Below are 16,608 nucleotides of genomic sequence, written 5' to 3' on the forward strand. Positions count from 1 at the left end.
ACATACAAAAAGAATTGGCATTTGTAAATGTCAGAATTGGGTTAATTCATAACAGCTGCAAGATGCACGTAGAATAAGGTGAAAAATTTACATAAAACATTTAAATATTCTAAATATCTCGTTTCCTTTTATATATGTTGTAAGCAACATAGGTACCAAGCTGCTGCCTTCCGTAAACATGAAGGATGGCAGGCCGAGGCTTTTCTGTAGATGATGCATTTGAATCTGATGAAGATGAAAAAATCAGAACATATGGGTCCACAACAGCAACGAAAGCATTTAGAGGTGCTGGTAAGCAAGAAAAGACAAAGGAACAGCACGAAGAACAATCAGTAAGCATTTTCATTTTCCCTTTAATCGAGGATAAACTACTGGCCTTGCAATGGTAGACATGTGCAAGAAAATTGGATCAATCATTCAATGAAGTGAAAATGTTGAAACACACTTAGTTAATCATCGATCAGTACATTCATGTTTGCCATGTCGTTGCATTTACCTGTTTTGGTTGGGCAATTAATCAGTAACCTAAATACTGTACATTATGATTCGAAATGTCATTAATTAAACCATTCTAAACAAATTGTTTCTTAGAGAATCTACAGTAGAGACCCCCCCCCCAATATAAACATGCATTCTGTTATAAACATATGAGGTAGAGGTCTTTTTCTTTTAAAAATTTGCACTATTTAACATGAGAGCCAAGAATTATGAACATGTATCATTACTAGTAATTTTTTTCTATAGTTTCAGGTTTCTGAAAGTGGTGGATTACTAGAAACTTCCCCAGATTCTCCTTCGTAAGTATTTACAATTTTGTTTGTATGCTTCTTTTGCTGTAGCTTTAAAAATATCTAATGCATCTGCCTTGACATTGTTCTTATCTCCTTGAAGTTAATTTGTAGCAGAATGTAGGGTAGCACAAAATTCCTGTGTTAGCATGCACTTTTATTGACTAATTTGATATCTGCAGTATATGCAGCGCTCTGAGGCCTTTGCTTTCATGCATTAGGACAGTGTAAATTGATGTCAAAATGGTCAATAGGAGTGCTAACACATGAATTTAGTGCTTAATGTAGGGTTGCATTCTTTCAGTATGGAGGTTCAACGGTCTGAAAATGAAAGGAAATTTTAAGTTTGCTAAAAATGCCTCAAAGGTTTGAAACTCGGTGAGCTCATTGACCTGAAAATTTCACTGGTTGAAAGGTGCATTGGTTCAAAAAGTTATTTTAACCATCATCCTGTTATAGGGAATTGTTGTTTAAAACAATTCTTGATTAATTACAGCATTTGTCTTAGAGGAACAGAGTAATGAAGATCTGACCAAGCTTAAAAGTTTTTTTACCAATAAACAAGTGGAGTAATTTAGACCATTGAAACTTCAGATTAAAGCCCCCTTTACACTGGACGGCCCCCTTTCTGTGTCCCATAGTACAGCCCCGTTTGAAAGTAAAAAAAATATTCTTTACATTCCAACAACTGGCCAATTGAGCATACATTTTGTGACCAAAACGATGCTTGTGCCTCCTTTAAATGACCACAGCGATGTCAGTGTCATGGTAGTACAAAGGAAAGGATGCCAGTCCAGTGTAAAGGGAGTTTAAGGAAACTTAGGACCAATGAACCCCAGTCAGTTCAGTGCACCATTAGGCTTTTGATGCTGGTTGCAATAACACTAATTTTAGTTTGTTAAATTATGCTTATCTGTTTGCATTAATTAAAAAGAAGTGGAACTGTTTGATGTTGGTTGGGAATTGTTTGCACATGTCCTTGGCAGGAATAAGGTATAATATACATGTATCTACCAATTCCACAATAAAAAACAAGCACAGTGTATACTAGTATGTATTTAAAATGTTCAGGACAAAAGTCCAGGGTATGTTATGCTAAACACTTTCATTGAGCTTGGTGTCAGGTAATTTTGGGGATACTTTTCTTAAATTTTCTGCACATCAGGGCTAAACTGGACTTGTCTCGGTTATCATTTGCTGACACTGGGACTACAGATGATGCAAGTATATCTGTGAAAACATTCTCTGGCAATGTGATGTAAGTATACAGTCTAAGCAGGCTGCTTGAATACTGTATTTTTTAAGCAAAAATCATTTCTTTCTGTTTGAGAAGAATGTTAAGCTTAAAATCATTTGCCAATATACTATCGTTTGAATTGTATGAATTCAAAGCTTACTAACTCTTGTTTTATCTACAGCTCTGTGAATTTGAATCAAAGCTTTTAGAATAACAGGTTTCCTGTAAAGATGTAGCTGCCAAAATAAAGTACTAGTAGGTTTTAAATTTGTGATTGATATGCAACTAGGCATAAGTTAATATGCTTATGCCTATTAACTTATGCCTAGTTGCATATCAATCGCAACTAGGCATAAGTTAATATGCTTGCTTTTAAATATATTTCAACTTCATTAATTGCGAACAAGTGTAGAAATTCAAGATCACACAGATTCTTATCATGAAGGGAGAGAAAGTCATGATTTTCCATGACGTTAACCAAAATTCAAATATTGATGTGTAGAATTTGGATATAGGGATTTGAGTGAATGGATGAGTTGAGTATTTAGGGAAATATTGAAACTTCAAAGTGTTATTAAAGTATATGTCATGAATTATTTTCTGCTATTAATACAACCCAATGCTAATACATATTTAGTTTATAGTTACGTACATGGATATTCAGAACATAAGAAGGAACTTAAGAATAGGCAGAAAGTAATTGGTGCATTTTTTTTTTTTTTTGTAACCAAAGTTGCTAAATTTGAATTTGATTTTTATTATGCTTTTTAAAAATTCATTTTAGCTGGTACAGACATCCCAAGGTTCGAGACAATTGGAAAATTGTATTGGCCTCATTTGTCCTCTTGTTGATTGGCCTTGGTATGTGTTCATCATAGTACAGGGTGTATTCTTTACATTGGGAATGGAGCAACACGTTTTTAGTTGCATTACTGGTTTAAATTTGTGCTGTTTAGATACATTAAGCATGTTTCAGAATCTTTTTGATTCATTAATTTAGTTGTTTTTTATTTTTGAATAACTGAGCTAATCAAATGATGTGTACTGATTTCCAATATAAACAGATATATATGTGCAGTCTATTTTAAATATAACATGATAAGGAATAAAGTATGAACAGTATTTCACTGTTGAATAATTGAATTGTAATTGCAGGGTTGATAGTGGCTGGTATAGTTATAGAGGTATCACACACGTCTGGTAAGTACTCTGATGCCAGTAAATTCTTGAGGTAAACTAAACTAGAGGATCAGAGAGGCGATACCGCCTCCGAATATTGTACCACCAGCTGGAGCAAGCGCATTCGTATAGACCCCCACATACACAAAATAAGGGGTGCAGCCACCAGTCTTGTGCTTGACAAGCTGTAAAAATGCAATCAACAAGAATTTTCAAAATATGCAAAAAATATATATAACTAAAAATGGTGCAATCAAAGTTAAGTTCATTGTAAGGTAGGTCAAAGGTCAATTTCAAGGTCACAGTAAATTGCCAGTATATGACTTCCTATCCAACTTCAATAGTAACTATGGACCTATCTCTGCCAGTTTTGGAGATAAAAGGGAAGCAAAATTTGCAAAGTTCAGTTCATGGTGAAAAGTAGGTCAAAGGTCAATTTCAAGGTCACAGTAAGATTGCCAGTATATGACTTCCTATTCAACTTCAACAGTAACTATGGACCTATCTCTGCCAGTTTTGGAGATAAAAGGGAAGCAAAATTTGCAAAGTTCAGTTCATGGTGAAAAGTAGGTCAAAGGTCAATTTCAAGGTCACATTTAGATTGCCAGTATATGACTTCCTATTCAACTTCAATAGTAACTATGGACCTATCTCTGCCAGTTTTGGAGATAAAAGGGAAGCAAAATTTGCAAAGTTCAGTTCATGGTGATAAGTAGGTCAAAGGTCAATTTCAAGGTCACAGTAAGATTGCCAGTATATGACTTCCTATTCAACTTCAATAGTAACTATGGACCTATCTCTGCCAGTTTTGGAGATAAAAGGGAAGCAAAATTTGCAAAGTTCAGTTCATGGTGAAAAGTAGGTCAAAGGTCAATTTCAAGGTCACATTTAGATTGCCAGTATATGACTTCCTATTCAACTTCAATAGTAACTATGGACCTATCTCTGCCAGTTTTGGAGATAAAAGGGAAGCAAAATTTGCAAAGTTCAGTTCATGGTGAAAAGAAGGTCAAAGGTCAATTTCAAGGTCACAGTAAAATTGCCAGTATATGACTTCCTATGCAAGTTCAATAGTAACTATGGACCTATCTCTGCCAGTTTTGGAGATAAAAGGGAAGCAAATTTTGCAAAGTTCAGTTCAAGGTGAAAAGTAGGTCAAAGGTCAATTTCAAGGTCACAGTAAAATTGCCAGTATATGACTTCCTATTCAAGTTCAATAGTAACTATGGACCTATCTCTGCCAGTTTTGGAGATAAAAGGGAAGCAAAATTTGCAAAGTTCAGTTCATGGTGATAAGTAGGTCAAAGGTCAATTTCAAGGTCACAGTAAGATTGCCAGTATATGACTTCCTATTCAACTTCAATAGTAACTATGGACCTATCTCTGCCAGTTTTGGAGATAAAAGGGAAGCAAAATTTGCAAAGTTCAGTTCATGGTGAAAAGTAGGTCAAAGGTCAATGTCAAGGTCACAGTAAGATTGCCAGTATATGACTTCCTATTCAACTTCAATAGTAACTATGGACCTATCTCTGCCAGTTTTGGAGATAAAAGGGAAGCAAAATTTGCAAAGTTCAGTTCATGACGAAAAGTAGGTCAAAGGTCAATTTCAAGGTCACAGTAAGATTGCCAGTATATGACTTCCTATTCAACTTCAATAGTAACTATGGACCTATCTCTGCCAGTTTTGGAGATAAAAGGGAAGCAAAATTTGCAAAGTTCAGTTCATGGTGAAAAGTAGGTCAAAGGTCAATTTCAAGGTCACAGTAAGATTGCCAGTACATGACTTCCTATTCAACTTCAATAGTAACTATGGACTTATCTCTGCCAGTTTTGGAGATATAAGGGACTAAATGTTATAATTTTGGAGTTACCATAATGTGCCATAAATTTCCTACAGAAAAAATTAATTAAAATAAAGAAAAGGTCATTTTGGTCAAAGTTCTTGAAATGGGAGGTTCTCTGAAGTTGCAGAAGTTTAAATTTGATAAAATAATGTCATTTTTGACCACAAGTTGTCTGCTTTGCCAAGCATTATGTTTTATTTTTCCGGAGTTCAAAATTTATTATCCATTACCGTACTGCACATTTTTACGGAAGCCGACTGGTGCCATATGTTGAAAAAAAAAATTATCTCGAAATTTCGAGATAGCATTTTTTTTGTTCAAATTTCAAAATACTATCTCGAAATTTCGAGATAAATTTTTTTGCTCAAATATCAAAATGCTATCTCGAAATTTCGAGATAATTTTTTTTTTGTTCAAATTTCAAAATGCTATCTCGAAATTTCAAGATAAAAATTTTTTTTGTTCAAATTTCAAAATAGTATCTCGAAATTTCGAGATAATTTTTTTTTCTACATATGGCACCAGTCGGCTTCCGTACATTTTCCTTTCACCACCAATATGTACTTTCTGATACAGCGTAACTCGAAAACCGTATGGAATACAAAAAAACCGAGACCACCTCCAGTGTTGGGCTTTACATGCTCTACAAAATGCAAAAAAGAATGGGTCTCTAGCATTAACGGTTCCCGAATTAGAGACAGTTTTCAGTTTCGGTATCTTATGGCCGCTACTCCTGTGAAAATGCACCGATTGACCCCAAATTCACGGAGATGAAAGATGACCTGAAGGGTAACACTTTCCAATAATATTATTGGTTAAGTCTGTGTGGCGTCTGAATAACAGGGCAAAAAAATTTTTTTCGTAAAAAATTTCATTTTTTTGAAAATTTTGACCCATTTGACCTTGAAGTAAAGGTCAAAGGTCAAATCCGAGGGTATATTTGAAATCTACACATATGACTTTTGGAAAGCCGTCTATAGAAATTTTTCCCGTAACTCCTTCTGTAGGGTAGATAATTAGCATTTAATTTTGCCATTTTTAGACAAGGGTGCATTGCAATGAGTGCCACACCCAGACCCCAATACCGACAAAGCCCAAATTTTACGTGGAACGAGTTGAGATTATAGGTGACCTAAATCCATGAGATGGGTACGGGGGCCCTTACCGTCTAGGAGGAGAAGCGGTAACGGTAACATGGCGGCGGAGCCGGCGGAACGGACCGGACAGGACCGAAACCATGTGTACCGCCAGCGCTAACGCTGGTGGTAAATTTTTTTGTTCAAATTTCAAAATAGTATCTCGAAATTTCGAGATAATTTTTTTTTCTACATATGGCACCAGTGGGCTTCCGTACATTTTCCTTTCACCACCAATATGTACTTTTTGATACAGCGTAACTCGAAAACCGTATGGAATACAAAAAAACCGAGACCACCTCCAGTGTTGGGCTTTACATGCTCTACAAAATGCAAAAAAGAATGGGTCTCTAGCATTAACGGTTCCCGAATTAGAGACAGTTTTCAGTTTCGGTATCTTATGGCCGCTACTCCTGTGAAAATGCACCGATTGACCCCAAATTCACGGAGATGAAAGATGACCTGAAGGGTAACACTTTCCAATAATATTATTGGTTAAGTCTGAGTGGTGTCTGAATAACAGGGCAAAAAATTTTTTTTTCGTAAAAAATTTCATTTTTTTGAAAATTTTGGCCCATTTGACCTTGAAGTAAAGGTCAAAGGTCAAATCCGAGGGTATATTTGAAATCTACACATATGACTTTTGGAAAGCCGTCTGTAGAAATTTTTCCCGTAACTCCTTCCGTAGGGTAGATAATTAGCATTTAATTTTGCCATTTTTGGACAAGGGTGCATTGCAATGAGTGCCACACCCAGACCCCAATACCGACAAAGCCCAAATTTTACGTGGAACGAGTTGAGATTATAGGTGACCTAAATCCATGAGATGGGTATGGGGGGCCTTACCGTCTAGGAGGAGAAGCGGTAACGGTAGCCGTCCGGCGGAGCCGGCGGAGCCGGCGGAGCCGGCGGAACGATCCGGACGAGACCGAAACCATGTGTACCGCCAGCGCTAACGCTGGTGGTACAATTAATAGAGATTGTCTTTATTTTTTTATTGTGTTCAAATCTCAGTGTTCTGGAAGAATTTGTTAACTTTAAAGAAATCAGTGCTCTTTAACCTTTGTTGAGAGAGAAATGGATCTATAACAGATTGGTAATTTACTGATTTTGCTGAGAGAATAAAGGAGAATAAGCCCACACACATAGATTGGCCTGTATTCGGCAACTCAGGTGTGCCAAGAATTCCCACTGCAGTCATCAGAAAACTATTTTCATCAGGCATAATTTCTTAGCTTCAGGGTTTCACATATATTGGGCATGTTCAAATGCAGTATAAAGCTTTGCAGGTATTTTTAATAAAATTCATGTTGGTCTTATTGTAAGAGATTGGGATACTAGCAAAATTTTCTTCAATGTTTTCTTTGCCTTGATAAGTAAGAATTGGCTGTTGTTGTCTTTTATAGCTGTTCAGAGTTTTGTTTTCTTCATTGCTGGTGGAATCTGTTTCATCCCAGGAGGTAAGTGGTTATATATGGCCGAAAAGCTCTGTAAGATTATTTATTTTAAGCATTCAGTATTGAGAGCATGTGGAACAGGTGAACTTCACTAGTGCTATGCAAAAGATACGTCACATATACCCTGTAGTTAATTAAACCCAAGACTGTTGGGGTGTATAAGTTCATGTAGAAAGTATAAATACAGCATATCATGTATGTTTAAAGGAGAGAGAAGTAAAGAAAAAGAATACAACAATGCCGGTCTATGGTATATTTACATTACAAAAGCCAGTGGCCATAAGAAAGACCCCTCAACAACAGCACCAATCTAGTACTGCTGTGCTGTTATGTTTTATCAAATATAGAAGACACTTTACTACTAAAAGCATGATTGTTGCATTTTAATCACTTAGTATCGATTTTCCTGTCATACAGTTTTGTTCCATTTCTAATTTCAGCCTACCATGTAGTCTATATCTATTGTGCAGTAAAAGGAAGAAGAGGGTTTTCTTTTCATAATTTACCAACTCTGAAGTGATCAAATCCTGAAAGGATATATATACCAGTATATGCGTCAGGCATATTCAATTAAATATTTGCCAAGTACTGAAGATGCAACATTTTGAGGATCCAGTATTGTGTAACTCAGATAAGAAACAATGCTTAGTTTACACCTGCCAAAACATGGCGCACAAATTGTGGGCACCAAACCCAGGCGTGTATGGTCTGCTTTAATGTCAACGGTCAACTGGAGATCAGATTTCATAGTCTCTTCAGTCCCAAAACACAGCCAGATCCAGTTGTGGGTTGTACTAAACCAGAGTCAAGCCAGTTATTTTGTGCACACCCAGCTTTAAATTCAAGTCCCAAGTAGGACTGAAAAAAAAAACAAACTAGCAAACAGTACATATGCTCAAGTTCACTGTTATGTTCATTTAATGTGTTAAAATTTGGTGTTCCACAAACCGATTTGTGATATGAAAATATATAGAGATGTAGATATTTAATGTGTTCTAGCTCAGAATTTCATCTCTTTTGCTTGCCCCTATATATTGAGTAATGTAAATGTTCTAACATTTTAGAGTGTCCTAGAGTAATTATATATTTTCTCATGTATCATAACATGGATAACAAGCACTCTTAAAATTACCTGTATACATTCCTTGACCTTCTAGAGTAATGTCCCTGTTATGAAGGCTAAAGTGTTGTGTTGGGTCATTGTAAGCATTAGTTATTTCTGGAAAACTGACCCAACAGTCTTTACGCTCTTTTGATAAATGAGAAATTATCTTAATGTGAGTCAATTGCTGTATTATGATTTTTAATTGTAATTTTTATTTTATACCGATTTTAAAAGGGAAAGGTCAATTTTTGCATTTATATTTTTGCCTGTATCTTTATTATTTTTTTCAAGAGCGTGCAATATTCTTTGTAAATAGGAAGACAAGGGTGCAAGATAATTATTTCTTGAACAGGAAATTTTTATATGATTATCATAAATATCAGCTTGTATTAACAATGAAGATAAGAATCCATTTCACAAGTTTTATTTATACACCTCACCAGGTAGGAATATTTTTGTAGATTTTGTTAAGGAAAATGATGTGGATCAGTTTTGAGCACGGTTTTCATATCGCATGTGTATCCCATCTTAGTCCCATTATATTTCCAAGAAAAGTTAGATTATTGGTTAATAAATTAATCAGATATAAATATTAGTATGATATTGGAAATGATGTGCTCTCATCACCTCATGCTACATGAAGAAGAAAAGTTTTAATGGGCTCTTCTTGTGTTATTGTTATTAACTTATTCTGAATAAAAGACCTTTCAAAATTTGTTAAATCTCTGTCAGTCAATGTTTATACACATCCAGGCCAAGTGCATTTCTGAATGCAATAATCGGGCATGATTTAATAATCAACATAAGGAGTTGAAAATTCTGTTTGTTTGAATGAACAGAATGTCAGATAAAAACAACTTTTCAGGAAGTGTCCCATGTTATGAGACATTTATTAACATTAAGAACACAAGCACTAAGTTAGTGCTTGTGTTAAACACAATTTCTTAAATTATTTCTCCAGTCTGTTAAGAAAAACCCCTTAGTTTGCACTGCAAACATTTACTGATGGAAAGTTAAATCACTCCCATAACATTCTTGTTAATCAACCTTAACAGTTACATTGGCCTCAAAGTTTGAGTTGCACAAGACATTCTCCTCACGGGAGATAAAAAGCCGTTTTTAATTGCATTATTTAACAAACTGGCACATTCCAATAACTATGACCTACTTCATCTACAAAACTTGCAGGTAACTTTAGGTCAGAACTTCACATCATGAACGGTCTGAACAAAAAATGAGATTTTTTTCAGCAGTTTATCTAATATAAATTTGTTTTTTCCTCACATATAATCAATAACACTGCGATTAAAGGGTACAGATAACAAATACTTTAAAATTAATTTATATCATTTAAAATAAATTGACCACAAAAATTAAATTAGCAAATCACAAATTCCTTTGTTTCACAAATCTTTCTTTGTCCTGCTTCTGGAGGTTCTCTGGAAAAAAAGTCCTAAATTCAGTGATCCAGAACATTAATATTTCTTAAAATCTGAAATTAATAAATCAGACTTACAGATAAGATGACCACATATTGATTTTTTGTGTTCTGCATTGCATTTTTTTTTACTTCATCTTACAAAATTGTATACCTTATTTCAGTTCAAGTAACACCAATTTGTTTTCCTTAATACATTTTTTCTAAATATAATTTAAATAAAGTACTCTGATAAAATAAAATAAAAAAGTTTTTGACTAATAAATTAAATACCTTAGATCTCCCCCCTCCCTCTTCCCAATCTTGTGGACCACCTTCCTGTGTTTCCACTCTGAGCGAGGGTCCAAGATAATCCAAGGCGTCTGACCGTATTGTGGCTGCTGGAACGTTTCTGAAAGGAACATTTTAATTTATAAGAAATAATTAGTGTTTTTTGTTTTTGTTTTTTTTTTTAAATTTCATTTTAACTTTTTCTTGCAATCCTACAATAATTTGTATGATTGACAGAAGATGAAACATTTCTAAAGTGTTTCTTTAAGAATTATTGAAAGATTTGGTTCAGCACATCAGCCTTTAGTACTTATTTCAAAACTACATAATGCACTAGCTGGTTGACCAAATGTACAATGCACAGGGGGATACTTAAAGTTTATAGGTGGCCAAAAGGGCAAAAATTCATGACGTCGATTCAGTTGTTTCGTCGATTCACTGCCTTCCCATCGATTCAGTTTCAAGTTTAAACGACCCTATCATAAATTCAGCATCAATTTTCGTCAATTCAATTGTCAAACATTTCTCGTCAATGGTGTATTAAAACAAATGCTGTCACTATTTTCGTCGATCGTGTAACTATTCTCGTCGATCGTCAAATTATTCTCGTCGATCGCGTAACTGTTCTCGTCTATCCTGTAACGTCACTTCATCATTCATCAATCGATCGCCAGAGGGCGCTGCGGTAGCAACACCTGCTTCTGTCTGTAAATCACGCGGTAATTTTTAACTCAGACAGCCATGGTCAGAGTTGAAAACAACTAGTAAAAAATGTTGTTACAACCGAATAGATTTTAATTATTAACAATTAAAATTGAAATTGTTGAGAAAATTTTCTTATTTCACTATCAATCATTTTGTTGGCTGCCATTTTGATAGTCATGTGATTGGCCAATGTGCTACCGCAGCGCCCTCTGGCGATTGATTGATGAATGATGAAGTGACGTGTCGTTACAGGATTGACGAGAACAGTTAGACGATCACCGAGAATAGTTACACAATCGACGAGAATAGCGACAGCATTGGTTTTAATACACCCTTGATGAGAAATGTTTGATAATTGAATTGACGAAAATTGATGCTGAATTTATGACAGGGTTGTTTAAACTTGAAACTGAATCAATGGGAAGGCAGTGAATGGACGGAACATAACTAAATCAACGACATGAATTTTTGCTCTTTTGGCCACCCATAAAAGTTCACCCATTAAAAGGAAGTTGATTTCATTTTGTTTAAGATGACAATAATAGGCTTTCAAATGGTTACAAACCTTGACCTTCTCCCTCTGCGTGGTTCAGTGCTGCCTCTAGTGGCAAAGCTTGCCTGATACCCAGCATTAGCTTTCACTGAACTGTCATCTTCTTCACTTCTTTGTGCAAGGGAAGGCTTGTTTTTTGGTTGAGCACCTTGTATAATAAAGATGGAAGTAATATCCATCACAATATCATATCAGATTGTAAAGTCTTACATTAGTAAATGTAAGAATGCTATTTAAATCTGGAATTTGTAATTACTGTAACTGTTGACAACGTTTGCCTGAGACAAAAGATGCTGATGATTATTCAAACCAAAATTGCAATACAAATCACAAAAATGAACACCACACATACCACTGTGAGGGCTGCCACTCCAGGCTAAACTTTTATCATTCTGTGGAGTCCTATTCTTGTCATGGGAAGCTGTAGCTCCAGGCCTTTCATAACTGCTCCTGTTCTTGGTGTTCTTCATTCCTTTACTTCCCCTGTCCTTGGGGTTTAAATGTCCTAATAAATCATATGATGTGATGGGGGGAGGTGTCACTAAATCGTGTAAAATTTCTTGAGTTCTAGAAGCACTGTTCTTCCTGCGTGTATCTTGTCTCGTGGAAGACACTGGTTCTTCTGCTCTTACCCACTTGTCTCGTGCTTCCACTTTTTGGGCTGGAAAAGCAGTTTGTGAAAATCCTTGAGCGTGTCCTGTTATTCTATTGACAGTCTTCTGACTATTATCCACTTTGGTCATTTTAGCCTTATTCTTTTGAGCTGTGGTTTCACTACTATTCTTTTGGCTTTTTAATTCAGTGTCGCTGTCTAGCATTCTAAAGGAAGGATCTTGTTGCCTCCTTAGTGTCCTTCTAGAATCTCTTCCAGTATCTAACTCAGCAGTTACACTATTGATTCTTGGTGGTATCCTAGTATGCTGTACAGCTGGGGACATTACCCTGGGGGTTTGAGTTACATTGGAAGGACACACAGCCTACAATAAACCACAATCAAAAGTAAAAACATATGATGTAGATGTTAATATTAGGACCCGAAGAATGCATTTAGAGAAAAAAACTGGTATTTACATGAAATCAACCATAATTCTATTAAACTGAATTGTTTCAAATAATTGTTTGTAACACAAAAAGCATTTGCATCTTTTTTTTCATGTTAAAGAGCTTTTACTTAGAAAAAAAGTTCTTCTCAAAAATAGATTGAAAAGATTTGAACTAAATAATATATATTTTTCTTTTCTTACCTGATGTTGAACCAAAAAATCTATGGGAAAAAGTGCATCACAGAATTCACATGGTAACATCACATCATCTGCTGTGGTAAACTCTGCAGGCACTGGCTGGGAGTACCTTTACAAACATTCAAAAAATATTAGAACAACAAATATTAGAATAACTGAAAAAGATTACAAAAATCATAAATAATTATTTATGTAAGAGATGAAAATCTTTATCAGTAGCACTAAAGAACTGATAAGCTGTAAGAAGACCATTTAATTTTAATTCCATTGATGTGCATATATTTACATATCTGCATTATCTGCAATTTGAAAACAATATAACATCTATGCTTCCTAAATAAATTAAAAGTGAAAGAAAGAAAAAAATATTTGGTACCATTCTTGAGCAGCAACATAAGAAAGGTTATCAACTATGTGTGGTAATGCTGATGGTGTGCTTGGTAAATGTTGTTGCTGATTGTTTCTTTGGCGATTTCCTGTAGTTTGGGAGTTACTGACTGACGTTATGTCTTGGAGACAATTATTCTGAAAAGAAATATTCTAACTAATATGAGCCTACTTCTTAACAGAACCAAAAGTAATTAGCAACTTTTGTAATTTGTTATATATGTGGAGTAATATTTTTTCTCCCGACATTCCCTCAAGGGGACATATAATGCAACATTGTACAGTCCATTGGCAATACATATTTACATTTTTATTTGAGTAAAACTTATGTCAGTATTTTTACATTTTTCAAGAGACTGGTAAATATAATAAGATGACAGAAAAATAAAAAGAAAACAAAAGTTAGTGTATGCCAGTTATATGTACATGGGCTGCTTACCTGGTGCTGAAGAAGCATGCTGGCTGGTATATCTACTCCACAGTGTTCACAGGGAAGTGCTGGATCATCTGCACAAATGGAAATCAATTATTTATCATTATCTACAGACTGCTTACAGTATATTGAAATCTAGCATAGTATTTAAAGAAAAATAGTTTTGGGATATAAATTCTACTATCCCTGTCAGACAATTTTCTCTGACATAATATTAGTAGTGGAATTTTAAAATTTCTGTAAATATTTGTAAGGGGGAGGGGATCTTTAAGCTTCAATGGCAAAAGAAAACAGAAACCAAAAACATAAATGAAATAATATTACATTAATGCAGAAAACTTCATCATATTCACAGACTATACCTGGCATGTAAAAGTTATGTGAAGATATGTCATCAGAGGGTGTTTCTTCCTCAATTTCATTTAAATACTGCATGAGGTCTGCTTCTGTGCCACCTTCAGTTTCAGTAGCAGAGTTCAAGTCATGTGCAAGATGAAGTGCTAACAGGTGGTCTAAATCTTCACCATCATCTCCATCTGCTTCTAATAAAAACATGTTTATCAATTACGAAAGGTAATATTTCTAATTGTTTCCCATGTAAATATGACAAACAAAATTCACTCACCAAAAAAAGGGGTGAGAATTAATCTTAAAAACTACTATTGCAAAATTTATATATGGCAAAACATATAGAATAAGAAACATTGAAAAATGCACAGCAGGTGGATTATAAAAATACGTATTCTCATGATTCTAATAATCAATTTCTGAAATTGAAAATTCCCATGTTTCTTTCCATCCACCTAATGGTAAGATAAACAATAAATAAATTTATAATATCTGAAATGAATAACCATAACAAAAAGACAATTTGGCATTGAAAACAAGTTCTCTTTTTACCTAGACTCTGATTTAAATTTCTTCCTGGAGTTTTCCTGGACTGTCTGCTTTCATTGGACATCTTTTTCAATAGGGAATTTGTGCCCTGTGCTACTCCACGTCCTCCCTGTGTTCTTCTTGCAGCATTCGTAACCTTCACCCCTCCTCTCCTACCACCTCCTCTCCCCACAGGATTGTTGATCCTTCCTCCTACACCAACTTCTGCCCTGTTCATCATTCTTTCTAACTCTTGCATTGAAAAAGGATTCAGCTCAACAACTTCTGGGGTTTCTGTCCTTCTGTTTAACGGTGTATGTCCATTTGTGTTTTGCGGATAAGTGCAGTTTGTTTCATCATGTTTGTCTTGGTCTTTAAGCATAATGAATTGAGCACATTTGAAGCACTGCTCTGTGCGCGTGCCACAGTATGATATATGGTTGGGGAGATCATCTGCAGGAAATTCTAGTTCACAGAAACAGCAGGACTGTGGGCGTTTTGGACAATTGTCCTAGAATATGAAATACAATAGACGTTATGTAATTCTGAAAATTTGTAATGCAAGTTCACAGCATAGCTGTGCTATAAAACTTTCATCAACATTCTTAGAAATATGAACTATAAACAGAGATTACATAATTTTAAGATTTTGAAAAGAGTGTCAATGGCAAATTTGTCATTGTCAAGCAAAATAAATTATAATTTTTGCGACACTGGCAACTTATATATATTTGGTCAGGTATATTATATTTTTCATTTTTACCACTGCTTGCTTCAGTAATTATTCAAAATCTACTTTTCTAATTTAAGCATTCTATACCGACTCACATTATGCCACCTACAGCATGTAAAGAAAGATACTTGACAACTAGACAATGGAACAAACTTAGTATGTACACAATAATCTCCATATTTTTCCTTGAGATTTGTATATCTGATCTTTTTCAAACACTAACCTTATGAGACTCAATATTAAGTTTTTCTACTTCCAAACCGCAAAGTTCACATCCAATTGTGGCATGATTTTCTTCAAAGTGATTGTCCATTTCAGACCTTGGGACAGGTTCATTGCAATTTTTACATAATACAATGTTCCTCTTGCAGTGAATTTCATGCATCATGTAATTACTTGATGCAATATCACGTTTACTAAAATAAAAAATAGATAAAAATTAAAATAGAACTGGATGAAAGCTAATTTTATTCTTTATTTATTACCTTTTACATCAAATATACTTACAATATCAAAATTACTGCAAATTGTAATCACAGAATTTTGTTATTTATGTAGACAAAGATCCAGAATATTATATAGTCTAGGCATGAAACAAAATACCCCCTTAGAAGGTAGATACCATAGATCTTCAAAAATATATATATTAGATTTAGGCAAATAACCAAAAATCATACACGAAATGTGTTTCAGCATTTAGCCTAGACATTAAACACATAAAAAAATACGTTCGTTATAAGCTCTATAACTTTTTGCTTAATAACATTAAACAACAAAACAAGTGAGTAATGCAGTGATAACGTGAATGTGCAGAAGTAAAGCCAAGTTGAAAGTGAAACACGCAAGTCCTACCAATTAGAACAAAACTTCATCTCAGCCTCACACCCTCCTTCCATTTTGTTGCATAAATTTGATGGGATTGTAAATTAATGCAACTAATAATCCAGACTGCTGGTCAATTTGGAAATAAGAATGAGTGACCGCTCTTTGAGGGGACGTCACTTTTTCCTCAACAACAGTAGTCGGCATTCCCCACTGTGGACTCGATTTCGAAAGTAAATTGAGAAAATAGCTAAATACACGTTAGCGTCTATTTCTAAAACGAGGTGTTAGTGTGGAGAATGATGCTGGTGTCGTCATCTTCCAACCTCGAGTAATTTAACAGGCCTGCAATGATTGGATGAATATAGAATGAATATGTGATGCATTTTACTATTGGTCAATCA

At 34.8% G+C, this 16,608-nt stretch overlaps 2 protein-coding genes across 4 annotated transcripts; one reads left to right on the forward strand and one right to left on the reverse strand.

Annotated features, from left to right (window-relative positions):
• Positions 1–132: 132 nt before the first annotated feature.
• On the forward strand, positions 133–8,516 carry LOC106150930 (transmembrane protein 134). Of its 2 annotated transcripts, XM_087000356.1 has the most exons (7): positions 135–332; positions 745–797; positions 1,954–2,046; positions 2,810–2,886; positions 3,181–3,225; positions 7,591–7,644; positions 8,082–8,516. In XM_087000356.1, the coding sequence occupies exons 1-7, from the start codon at positions 186–188 to the stop codon at positions 8,159–8,161; spliced, it is 549 nt and encodes a 182-aa protein (XP_086856482.1). In that variant the 5' UTR covers positions 135–185; the 3' UTR covers positions 8,162–8,516. The 2 variants fall into 2 exon arrangements, with proteins under 2 accessions (XP_086856483.1, XP_086856482.1); XM_087000357.1 differs by lacking the exon at positions 1,954–2,046 and having other exon boundaries at positions 133–332.
• Positions 8,517–9,154: 638 nt separating this feature from the next.
• LOC106163678 (uncharacterized) lies at positions 9,155–16,444 on the reverse strand. 2 transcript variants are annotated; one of them, XM_013541342.3, is made up of 11 exons: positions 16,235–16,444; positions 15,606–15,798; positions 14,674–15,160; positions 14,136–14,312; positions 13,780–13,847; positions 13,330–13,478; positions 12,957–13,062; positions 12,065–12,689; positions 11,725–11,860; positions 10,458–10,575; positions 9,155–10,185 (listed from the first exon to the last, which is right to left on the reverse strand). In XM_013541342.3, exons 1-11 carry the CDS (start codon positions 16,276–16,278, stop codon positions 10,150–10,152), a joined length of 2,139 nt encoding a protein of 712 aa, XP_013396796.2. In that variant the 5' UTR covers positions 16,279–16,444; the 3' UTR covers positions 9,155–10,149. The 2 variants fall into 2 exon arrangements, with proteins under 2 accessions (XP_013396796.2, XP_013396795.2); XM_013541341.3 differs by having other exon boundaries at positions 14,136–14,315.
• Positions 16,445–16,608: the final 164 nt, after the last annotated feature.

The sequence above is a fragment of the Lingula anatina genome, chromosome 1 (genome assembly GCF_051362555.1).
Source record: "Lingula anatina isolate TDL-2025a chromosome 1, LinAna3.0, whole genome shotgun sequence".
NCBI classification, from domain to species: domain Eukaryota; kingdom Metazoa; phylum Brachiopoda; class Lingulata; order Lingulida; family Lingulidae; genus Lingula; species Lingula anatina.